Source organism: Microcebus murinus, chromosome 23 (assembly GCF_040939455.1).
Source record: "Microcebus murinus isolate Inina chromosome 23, M.murinus_Inina_mat1.0, whole genome shotgun sequence".
Taxonomy (NCBI): domain Eukaryota; kingdom Metazoa; phylum Chordata; class Mammalia; order Primates; family Cheirogaleidae; genus Microcebus; species Microcebus murinus.
The window spans coordinates 20,637,587-20,651,884 of NC_134126.1; the positions used below are offsets into that span (position 1 = coordinate 20,637,587).

The 14,298-nt window shown below is 41.4% G+C and overlaps 1 protein-coding gene across 1 annotated transcript in view; it reads left to right on the forward strand.

The window, feature by feature from the left end:
- USH2A (usherin) overlaps window positions 1–14,298 on the forward strand; it is a 654,133-nt gene that overhangs the window by 595,739 nt on the left and 44,096 nt on the right. Inside the window, exons 61-62 of the mRNA XM_075997053.1 lie at window positions 7,276–7,503; window positions 12,237–13,753. Coding sequence (XP_075853168.1) covers window positions 7,276–7,503; window positions 12,237–13,753 — 1,745 coding nt within the window. The remainder of the gene's footprint in view (window positions 1–7,275; window positions 7,504–12,236; window positions 13,754–14,298) is intronic.

The following is a 14,298-nucleotide window of genomic DNA, read 5'->3' on the forward strand; positions in this document are numbered from 1 at the left end:
ATTATCACAAATTTAATTTTTTTTCCCTTTCCTCCTTTGAAAAATGAGTCATTTCAAAACCATTCTTTTTTGCCCTAATATTTTTATGGTAACTGAGGCATCATTGTTCATTTTGCAAGAACTCTAGCTTTTGCTTTATAGATTAAATTGATACAGCCAATTTGTCTATTAAGAAAGTCTGAAATTAAATCTTCTTTTCGAATTGACCACCCAATTCAAAACGAATGATGTATTCCACAGAGAAAAAAAAAAATACCTCCCTCCTTTTCACATATCATTCTTCTTTTCTGAGTGTAGATATTTGTTTGAGTAAAAGCATGAAAGTGAGGCCGGGCGCGGTGGCTTATGCCTGTAATCCTAGCACACTGGGAGGCCGAGGCGGGCGGATTGCTTGAGGTCAGGAGTTCAAAACCAGCCTGAACAAGAGCAAGACCCCATCTCTACTATAAATAAAAAGAAAATTAACTGGCCAACTAATAAATATATAGAAAAAATTAGCTGGGCATGGTGGCACATGCCTGTAGTCCCAGCTACTCAGGAGGCTGAGGCAGGAGGATCCCTTGAGCCCAGGAGTTTGAGGTTGCTGTGAGCTAGGCTGATGCCACAGCACTCACTCTAGCCCGGGCAACAGAGTGAGACTCTGTCTCAAAAAAAAAGCATGAAAGTGCACACAGTATAGACACATGAATACTCGGAGCTGAGCATTGTAAGTCTGAAATTTACAATTGTTACAATTGGCCCCTGACTTACCATTATATTAATAATTATATGTATCACAATTGCTAGAAGGAAGGCTATAGCATTAGCTAGAAGCCAGAGCTAAGAATGCTTGTGTGTCCAATTGAGTTAGCCTCATTGTTTCCCGTCATCAGTGGTATCATGACCGTCTCTGCCTCATACTTGTTTGATACAAGGAACTAGGACAAGAGTGTGGATGGCTCCACTCAAACATGTCCCCACAATTAGGAAGAGACCACAGCTCAGCTGCGTGTGTGTCTGATAATGGGTCAGGACAGAAAACAGTAGAACTGCCTAATTCCATTCAGTTGTTATAATCTTCACCTCGACTGCAATTAAAAGAAAAGCATTTGTGTCTAAAGAATAATTACGAATTTTGAAATAGAGTGAACATTCAATAAAGAATTCTGTAAATCTTATTCCTAAGAAAACACTCCCCTATTACCTTGTGCAAATGGCAATCTATACTGATTGGCTGAATGATAATTAAATGAATGAATTAATTAATTCTTGGAAGACTTATTATTTCACCAGTCACTAACCATGATCTACACCACAGTAGGGCAAAATTTTAAAGTTCTTCCATTATCCTTCAAATTGCACCGTAGGCCAGACGCGGTGGCTCACACCTATAATCCTAGTACTCTGGGAGGCTGAGGCAGGCAGATCGTTTGAGTTCAGAAGTTCGAGACCAGCCTGAGCAAGAGCAAGACCCCATCTCTACCAAAAAAATAGAAAGAAATTAGCTGAACAACTAAAAATATATAGAAAAAATTAGCCGGGCATGGTGGTGCATGCCTGTAGTCCCAGCTACTCTGAAGGCTGAGGCAGGAGGATTGCTTGAGCCCAGGAGTTTGAGGTTGCTGTGAGCTAGGCTGATGCCACAGCACTCTAACCCGGGCAACGGAGTGAGACTCTGTCTCAAAAAAAAAAAAAAAAAAAAAAAAAAATATTGCACTGCAGAGCTCTTCATACATAATTAGGTCTTAAAATTTTTGCCTAATGTAACTTAGTGTTTCCTAACAACTGTAGTCAAAAAACTTCAGAGCGATATTTGCAGCCCTCTCTAGTTTACCACGGATCCCTTTCCAGCCTCAATCCCCACCATTCCCCTGCACTCACCACACGTCAGCGACACTGAACTATCAGCTCTTTCCCAAATATAACCTGAACTTTCTTCCTTCTCTTCTTTCTTCCAATCCATGACCTATTTTCATCTACTCAAATTCTACATCTTTCCTGGCCTGGATCAAATGCCACTGCTCAATTAAATCTTACCCCAGTCCTCACCTCCTCTCTTCGGAACTGTACGTATCCCCTCAGTATCCCCCCCCCCCCCCGCACCCCCTCCTGCACCCAGTTACAACACTAGCGCACTCTGGATGGTGCATATCTAGATACGTTATTGATTTGCTCTGCTAGATTATAAGCTCCTCAGAGTCAACAGCCTGTGTTATCCATCTTGTATCCCCCATTGCAACATCACAAAGTCTGTTTCTGTGCAAGATGCTCAAAAATGTTTAAAGAATTGAACAGAGCTGCTGAGCAACAATGCCAACTGTTTCCACTGACCATTTTGGCAGCTGTGTCGTACCACTTAGTGATGCTGCCTAGCACATACACGCTTTTCATGCACATAAAACAATAGGAACCTAAAGGGTATTTATTGCGCTCTACCTTTCTTGCATTCTGAGTTGCTTTTTGATTCCAGAGCAACTCTGCATGTATGTGCGCACTGTCATTCAACGTCTTTGTCCCACCAGCTTAGAGGTGTGTAGGCGAAGATGGCACCAGTAAAGTAAGTAGAAGTGCAAGTGAGATCAGTGAAAATTTTTTGACGGTGTTAACATTTTTGCAGGCTTGGGAGTCTCATGCTTAGTTAACCGTGGATAAGTATTCAGGTTTGATATTTGGCTAATGGGTAGCAAAGAGATCACTTCTGTATCAAGACTGATTTGATGTTTGCAAAATAGTATTAAATATAAATATGTTGATCAACCTTTGGGGAACTCAAAGACTAACTTTATAAATGGAAAGGAAAAATGGCCCCTATACAACCTATGCCTCACATTATCTGGCTTTCAGAAATCTAGAAAAATATTTTGTGTTGATTTGTCACTATTACAATGTATGAAAGTTATCCAGTTGACTGGATGCTGTCTGTCCAAAGTCATGGCTTTTAGGTAACAGTACATGCGAGCTCGAACTGCTTCTCCCATTTTATTTGTAATCTAAACCAGAAACTCTGGCTCTTGTCTATAATCATTCTTTTACTTTATCATTATGCCAAGATGAAATATACCTTATGATAAAGCACCTGAGTGATTCATCTGAAGAATATAGAAGTTGATGTATTTAAATCAGGATTCCTCTGAAGTTCTCTTTGTGCAAAAAGGCAAACTTTTGATGTGACTTACTCTCTGAGTCTTGGCACTCATGATATTAATAACTAAGGCAAGGATACCCCACCACCTAGTCAGGATTTATAAGCCAAAACTCATCCATTTTAGCACAAAGAGCCCAGGATAAGGGAGAACAGTAAGTGAAAGGTGAAGGCAGGAGAAATCCCATTGGCTTGAAATGAAGTTGATGGTGACCAAGAAGATTAACCCTTTCCAAAGCATAATAAGCACACATAATACTCTGTTGATGAACACAGCGGTGCCTATACATCACTGTTTTGGTTTATTCCTAGAAGCAGGGTAAAAAGATTCCTAAGGGCTAAGGTAAGTGGGCTTAGCGAAAATGCACCACAAAGACCAGAGGGAAAGCTCTGGAAACTGCTGGATCATCAGATCAATAGACTCAAAGATGACTAAGTTAGGAAGCTTTATGCAGTTTAAACATTTGTGCAGGGAGTATCCCCACGCAGCCTTTTATTGACAGCTACAGATCAATGGTAATTTTTGATCATTTTCAACCTACATAAACCTATTGACCCCACGGCCACCTTTGGGGCACTTCAAGTCGTCAAAAATAATCAGAGGAGATGGTGTAAAATTGTCAGACTGCTGAAGACTCCAAGTAGTTTCATGTGTCCCCAGGAGCAGAGTTGAGAGGTTAAAATGTAGTTCAAATTGCCAGCAGAACCTCAACTGGCAGAGTGTTCCAGAGAGTCTTGTCTTTATGTCTCATAAAATGATGCACTGATTTGTATCCAGACTCTGACCTTCATGTATATAAGTTAAAGGAAAGAAAAAAAAAAAGAGGCTAAATCTCAATTAAGACATTAGATTGCAGAGACTGTATTATCCCTAGTAAACTATTTCTTCCTGTTTTCCTTTGTTGAGTCAAACATAACTACTGTATTTAGAGTAAAAAATCTCAGTATGATATGGATGTGGACATAGAATAGACAAAGACAAAAGCGAAACAAGTGCAAGTTGGTAGCCTAGAGGTCCAGGATAACAAAATGTATAGTTAAAAAAAAATTGGTAGGAAGAATGAAGGGAAAGAAAGAGCAAAATAATGGCAATGAGGAAGGAATAAAAATATTGAATTTTTTTAATCTCCATAGAGAAAAAAGAGTGAGGGAAGGAAAGGGATGGAATATGAGGAAAGAGGGAAAAAGGGAAGGAAGAAAGGTGAAGCAATGGAGAAAAAGGAAAGATAATCATTTCTAATGCTGACTTTTCCCAGTCCGTGGGACAGAATGCTACCTCTCCAAAGGAAGGACCCAAATCCAAAACAATTCAGATCCACTGTGTTCAAGCAAATGTTCTGAATTTAAGGAAAATAAGTAACTGAGTAGATAAACAAGACATAACCCAATCCACAGAGTGAACAGAATCCAAATTGTGCAGCAGAATTCTAAAATAGTGATCTTTGGTACTGGAAATCCATTCAGGAGAGAGTCATAAAAATTATTTCCTAAAACACCAAAGAATAAATTGGTAAGGATTGTTTTGCCTTTTTAAAATTTTCCTATTTTTTTTCATGTGACTTTTACAAAACATTGACAAAAAGCATGGCTATTCCTGAGATCTATTTGAGGGGTATGTATGTGTATGTGAGTGTGTGTGTTTTGTTGTTATTGTTCAGGTAGCTCGTCAGAAATGACAAATAAATGTAATATGAGAACTTGTCCTCGGTATAATTTCATGACACAGAAATTTTCCTTTACATCCCAATCTGTGATTATTTCCATTGTTTACAAAGCATATAAATATAGACCAGATTAGGCAAAACAACTGCTGCAGGCATCCCTGGTAAGAGTATACCTCTACATATTTTCTGTGCCAGTCGTGGACAAACTTCAACTTGAGACCCGCAGGTCAAATTTCTGTATTAGATGGTGTAGGTTTTGAGGCCAGGGCATTCTGAATACTTCCGCTTTCAAGGATCTGAGCCATAAATGTTTATTAAAAGAATCTATAATGAAATCAGTTTTGTTATTTTCTTAATGGTTGCCTGGAGTGTGTTGGATGACTGAATGCCAGTTGTTAATCATTAAGTACTCATGTTACCAAAAGTGTTTGATAGTATTGCCATCTAGGGGCTGAATGGAATTCTCAGCTCTGAAATAAACTGTAATTGAGCAGGTGCTGCTATTGACAATATACATATGTTTTTGCTTTATAGCCACATGCTTTTCATGTTTCTTATGACAAAAGCCTATGAAAAAAATGTCCCTCAACAGCTTACCTTTTTTATATATAATCTGTTAGAGGTGATTACTATTTGCTTTAGAGCTTATGCTTTTTTGGCATCTATTACTGAATATTCTGAACAAAGAATTATTCTTTTTTGCATTATTAATCTTGCCCGTGTTTGCCCTATTTCCACAGAAAAGGAATCATTTATCAGAAAAGAATGTTTGTAATCGGGACTTGTAGCATCTTCAGATTTAATATTCATTATGGTCATTTTAGTTCTGTGCTGTATTTATCTAAAAGACCAATCCAATGTTGTGGAGAAATAAGTTTTTAAATATTTATGATCTAACTTTTAATATTTTAAAAAAGAGAAATTAGTATTTCTGTAAAATTTGTTTCAGAGTCTGCTCGCTTAGTGAATGTTTAAATATTAAAAGATTTCAAGAGGTTAGCATGTAATATCATAATGGGACTTATTGAGATAGGGAAATTGACTTTACAAGTTTTTGATACGTTAAAGAAATTGTATTTTCTTTGCTTGTGTTTAACACATGATAAGAAACATTTACATAGTTGAAACTTATAACCAAGAATATGAGAAAATAATGCCAAAAATTATTTCTACAGTGTCTTGGTTTTGTCTAACCAGTTTGTTTAGAAAATGGTTCAGCTTGATTTTGTTATCCTGTTTTAGATTTTATTCAAATGATATTTGGATATACCTGAATTAAAGGAGAATTTCTTCATGCGTAACTTTGTCTGATGTTCTTCAGTACCTACTCTCAGAAATAACTTCTACTCCTTCACTTCACATTCCTCCTCCTTTTCCCACCAAGAAAAAAACTGAAGACTATCTAGCACATTTAACTATCTAATAAAACAAAGCTGATCTCACCCATCATTAAATGTAAATATCCTACTAACCCAGTCAAAGCTTTCTCATGATTATTCCTATTCAGTGGGTATGGCACACAACAGAAAATGCCTGTGTGTGTGTGTGTGTGTGTGTGTGTGTGTGTTTACCTATACACACATTACTACCCTACTTGCAGACATAATTCCTACCTTAAACAGACATATTCATTCAGTCCAGATGTGGAAAGAGCACCCCAGGGCCTTTGAAAACATTAGAATTCTTAGCTCTAGTTTAGTTATGCCAAATATGTTAAATGTTCTCCAAGCAGGAAAGAAAAAAAAAAATACCACTAATTCTACTAGCCCTTTTTTCTTTTCTTTTAAATCAACAAAGACCAAGTTTTCAAAGCCTAGGTAATGACTACTTTTGGTCAGTTTTGTGGTTTTAGTTATGTTGTTTTTAACAAATGAAAATATTTTCATATTTATATGAATAGCAGAGTTTTCTAAGTGTTTGTATATTTATAGTTCAGTGGGCTTGTTACTATTTCCTTATGTTTGTTTTATTGAATTTGTAAGATATAAATACACACCAAGAGAATTAGAGAGGGAATTGGAAAGCTGGAGAGAGTCTTAGCTATAAACAAATAGCGTTGGGGAGTAGAAAATTAGGGTTGTTCAGGTTAAATCTCCAAACTCTTAAGACTAACCTGGTAGGCAATTGTCCCAGTCCCTGCCATGCAACTTGATACTACTGATTTTCATCATGAACAGGATGCTGCACTGATCTGAGGTATTGTAGATTTTTTTTGTTTATATATCACACCCTTTGGGTTGCAAGCTCTGAAAAGAAATGCATCCTATCTGATCCACTTTCTGGGTGTCTGAAATCATATAACCTTAGATAATATATTCAGGGTGTCAATAGGAAGAAAAAAATACATTGTTTTCTTAAAGATAATTCAAAACTCTGCTCTAGGGTTTGTGGTGCTATTGCTGATGCACTTTGGCCTTGCAATTCAGAGAATGACCTTCCAGCGATACTGTTTCTTGTAAAAAAAAACTTAGCCTGTTAACTTCCTTGCAGGGAACAAGCCATCAAGCCCACCTGTTTGGGTTGGAACCATTCACAACGTATCACATTGGTGTTGTGGCCGCAAACCAGGCAGGAGAAGTTTCAAGCCCCTGGACTCTGGTTCAAACCTCAGAATCCTCCCCAAGTCAACTGAGCAACTTCACGGTGGAACAGAAGGAGAATGGCTGGGCATTGCTACTCCAGTGGTCAGAGCCTGCCAGACCCAATGGTGTGATTAAGGTAATGTCTACCCTGCATATGAAATCACGTTTGGTGTTCTCCAGGTAAACAGATGAGCCCTTGAATGCCATCAGGTCACTGTGGGAAAACTCCCTTCACAGCCTGTTTAATTCTCGTTGATGGCTCCTCCAGGCCCTTTAATAGATCAGAGAAAACTGAGCTCATATGCATGATGCTTCCAATGGAGCCAACATTGGGCTAAATGCTCTCCATGGATTATCCCATTTAATGCTCACATCAACCCAACAAGGCGGGTACCACTAAACCTCATGAGGCATATAAAGGCTCAACAACTGCCCGAGCCCACGTTGTAAATGCTCGAGTTGGGATTTGAAGCCAGGAAGTCACACCAGAACTGAACTCTAAATGACTGTGTTCTCACTGCCTCCTAAGTTATCCTACCCAGTTATCTGTTTAAACCTGGCCTAATTTGCGGTTTAAACAAAGCTCACTAAGTAAGCCGCACGTGTCTGCTAACTCCCCGACTTCTATGTACGTAGTCATGAGAAACAGTCGTGTAAAAGTCATACACATAGCCCAAGCTTCGCCAGCCTGTGAGTACAGAGGGGGTTGCATTTCCATCAATAGCCTGCATTTTGATGCTTTGAACTCCCATGCCCGTGAAAGCCAGGCTTCATCTTCTTTTCAGATGCTCCTTCCCAAGGGTGGAGGCAACACACCTGTCGGTCTACGCCACCACCTATACTTGCAGTCTCTTCTGACCCCTGAGACCCTCATCGACTACCTTCTGCAGGCGGGGCCCACAGGATCTCCAGCCTGGAGCTGCTACAGACACTCTGCCCTCTCCTTTACCACCGCTTCTCATGGAGGCAAAGACTCCCACATTAATTCCACATGGAACAGTTAAGACTAAGCTGTTACATTTAATAAAGCTTCCCTGAAAACCCTAAGAGAGAGATGACAGCAGGAAATTATGTACAGCAATAACTTAGAACTGTAACTAGAACTCACAGGCCCAGGTTCATCCTGTGGGCCTCTCTGTGGGCTGCCTAGCTCCAGGCCTGCTACGAGTAGCAGTAGCAAGCCACTCCCCGCCGGCCTGCCTACGTGCTACAGAAGCCAGACTTCTCCCACCCTGGAGCAAGAGGCTTGAGCCTTAGGATCCATGACCTCAAAATCCAAATCACAGCCCTAAGGTCCCCATCAGAGAAGAGAGCTCCCTGCACGTCTATCAAAGCACTTCCCTTTGGGAGTGTTTGTTTCCCATCCCAGCATCTGCTTCTTCCTATCGTGATTGACAGTAGGAATATTGACTCCTTGTACCTTCATTTGCATTTCACCAAATATTTATTAAGCTTCTACTAAGTGCCATGCACTTATTCAAGAGTGAACAAGACAGGCAAGGTGTCCGCCATCACAAACCTCACGTGTGTGTGTGTGTGGGTAAGTGTGCAGGGGTATATGAACAGTGGGGGTGCAGAGAGGAAAACAATAAGCTAGTAAATACATAAGCAAGGGAATTTGAGAGAGCGATGAATGCTGTAAAGAAAATTAAATAGAATGATGCCATTATGCCTGCTCAGGCTATTTTAGAATGGATGATCATTTGAATTGAGCTGACATTTGAGCTGAGTCCTGAATGACAAGACAGAGTTAGTCATGTAAAGATATCGGGGCAAAATGTTCCAAAGTGAAGAGCAAATGCTGAAGGCCCGAAGCCAGGAATGAACTTGGAGTGTTCAAGGGAAGAGAAGAAAGCTCACGTGGTAGGGAGTGCTCATGGGCAGAGAAAGATGGCACTAGGAGATATTGGGGGGCTGGCAGGAGACAGATGGTGCCCCACCTTGTGGGCTGTGGTAAAGAATCTGGAATTTGTTCCAAGTGCAATGAGAAATTACTGAAGGCTTTAAGCAAAGGAATAGAATGATCAAATGTATGGTTTTAAAAACCTCTCTGGCTACTGTGTGGAGAATGGACTCTAAGGGGATATCTAGAGTCTGAACACTATTGAAGAAATCAAAGAAGACTAGATGGCGGCTCGAATTAGAGTGGAATTTGTAAAGTCATGAAATGTGGGTGGATTGAAGATATATTGAAGGAGAATAGAGATGACAAAATCTGTGAATGGACCGGATGTGAGATGTGAAGGAAAGGGAGTATTTCAGGATGACTTCTGGGTTGGGGCCTAGACCCGTTGACCAGGAAGGGAAGGCTGGAAGGTGAACAGGCTTGAAGGGATAGGTAGGCAGGTGGAGGTACATATTTAGAATTTCCAAGAAAGATCTTTACTGAGGTAAGTATTTAGAATCTGAAAGCAGGTAGCAGGTATTTAACCCCATGGTGCTGGAGGTCAGCTATGGAGAGAATGTAACTAGAGATGAGATGATGAGAGCCTGAGTCCAAGCCCTGGGCATGCTAAATTTTGGAGAGCAAGAGTATGAAGGGGAGTCAGCAAAGGAGATTATTAAGAAGCAAGTGAAGTAAAAGGCAAAGTAGGTGAGTGGGTGTCCCAAAAGTGAAGAGAAAATACATCAAAAGAGAGATTTGGTAAAATGAGGGCAGAGAAGCCACCTGGATATAGGAGTGAGGGGCCATTGTGATCTTGACAAGAAGATCCAGCGGTAGAGTGGGAAAACCTGGTAGGGACGGCTGGTGCAGGAGATAATGGAAAATGAGGAAATGAGGACAGGGACTCATTAAAGAAGTTCAGATGAAAAGAAAAGCAGAGAAATTGGGTAGTGGCTGGGGGTCTGTGGGAGTGAGAAGTTTTATTCAAAAAATTAACTAAGGATGCTTAAGTACCTCTAAACACTGGTGGAAGTAACCAGGAGAGGGAGATAACTTGGTGATGCAGGAGGTAATGAGAATAATTGCTGGGGTAAAGTCATCAGGAAAGATGAGGGCATGGGGTGCAGAGTGCATGTGGCCTTTGATGGGGACAGAGATATTTCATCCACGGCAAAAGGAGGGGACGCAAATAGCGCAAGTCTTGCTTCACCTGGATGTGATCACAGTGATATCTCACACGAGGACTTCCTTCCTCACTGCTTCTACTCTCTCAATGAAATACGTGGTCATGTCAACAACCAACTGTGAGGGAGGGAAAAGGGTGTTGGTGGTTAGTGGGGAAAGAAGAAGATGTGAGATAATCACGTTGGAAAATGAGAGTACGCACACATTAGGGAAGAGAATAGGATGACAAATTGGTAGTCGCCTATTGAAAATTTATGGTGAAAAATTTAAAATGAGACCAGTCAGTGTGTTTGAATGGTTTCCTCCAAACTCATTTAGGAGCTTGGGTCTAGAGGGTGAGCTGGATTTAACACCAGTTAGATTTGCCAGCTGAATATCAGGGGCATCAAAGGAAACCCGGGGGAGTCAGAGAGGCTGTCAGTTGATTATGGAATGTCCCTTCATAAAATATGCCACTTCCCCTCCCCCAGGGCTGTTGTCTTACCCTAGAATTCCAACAAGAAAATCACTTGACAATACAGTAGTCCAACATAAATAGATTTCCAAAAATCTAGGCTATTTAATATTAAAAAACATTAAAGTATATTAACAATCCAGCCTTCCCCAGTAACCACCTGCAGGAATGTTTCAAACTAGACATGCCTTCCAAGGAGTTCTGGTGTGTGTCCTGTGTCCTTTTGAGAGCCACCAACATGAGGAGTCACTTGCAGGTGTGTCATATTCAGGTGCATTGAAGCAGGAAAAGGGTGGGAAACCACTGTTTGAAAACATCCATATTCAACTGAAATCACTTCTTTCCATCTTCCCATCTTCCCAAAAGATCAATGAATAATACAGGGATGAAAACTTGCTCTACATTTGCACTGTATAATGAGCACTCAGATGGTTTTTCCTACAACAAAAGAGTACTTTGCCCCAAAGCAGCAATCAATTCTTCCTCTATGGGCTGCAAGAGAAAACAGGGTGGTTTTTTTTTCCATCTCCTCATCATCAAAGTTTATATATGTATGTATAATATATATTATATTATATAATATATAATACAATATATATGTTATATATAATATAATCATATTATATATAATATATTATATATAATAATAATATATTATATATTATATAATATATTATAATATATTATATAATATATAATATATTATACATACATATATACATATATTTGTACATACATATATTTGTACTTATGTATAACATATATATGCCTGTGTGCCCCCCCACACACACACAAACACACACTCACACACACACACACACTCTCTCTCCCTCTCTCTCTTTCTCTCTCTCAGCCCTGGCACCCTGTAACAGCAAATGATCAGGCATATGAATCCATTTGCCAGCGAATGCCGTAGAAGATAGACAACATAATAGGCCCCAGTTAGAATGACATCGGAAGCACTTAGTATCTACAAAATAGAGGATTTAAATATTATACTTAAAAAAAAATAAAAATAGGAGAAACCCCCTAAGCACTATTTAAGTCAAAGAATCAGGTCCAATAGCCCTTAACTTTTAAATAAATGCATATTGCCCAAACTTAAAAAAAAAAAAAAGGAAAAGGAAAACATTGTTTTTCTTCCTGTGGATCTTACATTAACTAGAAAAAATCACATTCCCTACATTCCCATCAGAATGCTTCTTCCAGATTAGGGTCACCAAGATGAGGAACAAGTGAGTGGCAGCAGGGCGGGGTGGGGCGAGGTGAAGATTAAAAAGGAGCTCAGTAGCTGCACCAAGAAATCATTGGCTACACGTTACTCCCTTTGCTTCTCTTCTCACAGACATACAACATCTTCAGCGACAGCGGCCTGGAGTACACTGGCTTGACCCGTCGGTTTCTCTTCCGCCGCCTGGATCCTTTCACTGTCTACACCCTGACCCTGGAGGCCTGCACCCGGGCGGGCTGTGCGCACACAGCGCCCCAGCCCCTGCGCACGGATGAAGCCCCCCCGGACTCGCAGTTGCCTCCCGCCATCCAGTCTGTGGAGGCCACCAGCGTTGAGCTGAGCTGGTCGGAGCCCGTTAACCCAAATGGGAAAATAATTCGCTATGAAGTGATGCGCAGATGCTTCGAGGGCAAAGCTTGGGGGAATCAGACAATCCAGGCGGATGAGAAAATTGTTTCCACAGACTATAATACTGAAAGGGAGACATTTCTGTACAACGACACGGGTTTGCAGCCATGGACGCAGTGTGAATATAAAGTCTGTACTTGGAATTCAGCAGGGCATACCTGTAGCTCTTGGAATGCAGTAAGGACATTGCAAGCACCTCCAGAAGGCCTCTCTCCACCCGAGATATCCTATGTATCTACGGATCCCCCAAAACTGCTGGTTTCCTGGACCCCACCGGAACAGTCGAATGGCATTATCCAGTCTTACAGGCTTCAAAGGAATCAAATACTCTATCCTTTCAGCTTTGATGCTATGACTTTCAATTATACTGATGAAGAGCTGCTTCCTTTTTCCACCTACAGCTATGCAGTGCTAGCCTGCACCGGTGGAGGCTGCTCCACCAGCAAACCCACCAGCATCACCACTCTGGAAGCTGCTCCAACAGGAGTCAGCCCTCCAGATCCCTGGACCGTCAGTGCCACTCAAATAAATGTGTCTTGGTCACCACCATCAAGTCAGAATGGGAAGATCACTAAATATTTGCTTAGATATGATGGCAAGGAGTCTTTTGCTGGACAGGGCCTGTCCCTGTTGGCTTCCCACCTGCAGCCCTATACTCAGTATAATTTCTCCCTTGTAGCCTGCACTAGCGGAGGTTGCACAGCTAGTAAGTCCAAATCCGCCTGGACCATGGAGGCCCCACCAGAGAACATGGACTCCCCAACATTGCAAGTCACAGGCTCAGAATCAATAGAAATCACCTGGAAACCTCCAAGAAACCCGAACGGCCAGATCAGAAGTTATGAACTTAGGAGAGATGGAACCATTGTATACACTGGCCTGGAAACTCGCTATCATGATTTCACCCTCACCCCAGGAGTGGAGTATGGCTACACAGTGACGGCCAACAACAGCCAAGGGGGTGTCTCGAGTCCTCTTGTCAAAGAGCGGACCAGCCCCTCAGCACCCTCGGGGATGGAACCTCCCAAATTGCAGCCCAAGGGCCCTCAGGAGATCTTAGTGAATTGGGACCCCCCAGTGAGGACAAATGGCGATATCATCAACTATACCCTCTTCATCCGTGAGCTGTTTGAAAGAGAAACAAAAATCATAGACATAAACACAACTCACGACTCCTTTGGTACCCAGTCATTCACAGTAAACCAGCTGAAGCCGTTTCACAGGTAAGTAGCCAAGCCTGGGTTTTCTGAGAGCAAGCCCCTGGCCCTCCTGTTGTGTGAGCCCTCAGTGAGTTCCAAAGAAGGTCCTAAAAGGAAGATGTATGATGTCCCCAACCTCCGTCCCATAACCATCTGTGGCAGATGAAGCGCATCCTCCTCCGCCCACAGCCTGCTTGCATATCCCCTGGAGGGCAGAACTCTTGCAGGTGATGTTCTGAGAGCCAGTGTTTCAGGGAGGTTTGCAATTCACCACGATATCCAAATCAAGTAGTGCAGAGATGGGGCCACTCCCTAAATCTAGTCTTCCTGCAAACGTGAGGGCCCCAGGACCGTTCTTAGAACCCCAGCAGGGTCGTCTGGCCCAGACTGTGAAGGAAACGAGGTATTATTGTAAAGTACAAAACAAAGTGCCAATCAATGAGAGCTATTACCAGCCAGAGTTGGACTAAACCAACATTTGTTTGGGAGAGAGCCCTTCTTATCAAATCCGGCACTTCTTCCAGAAATAATAAGGCTTCTTCTACTCCATTTCCTCCCTCCCTGGAGGA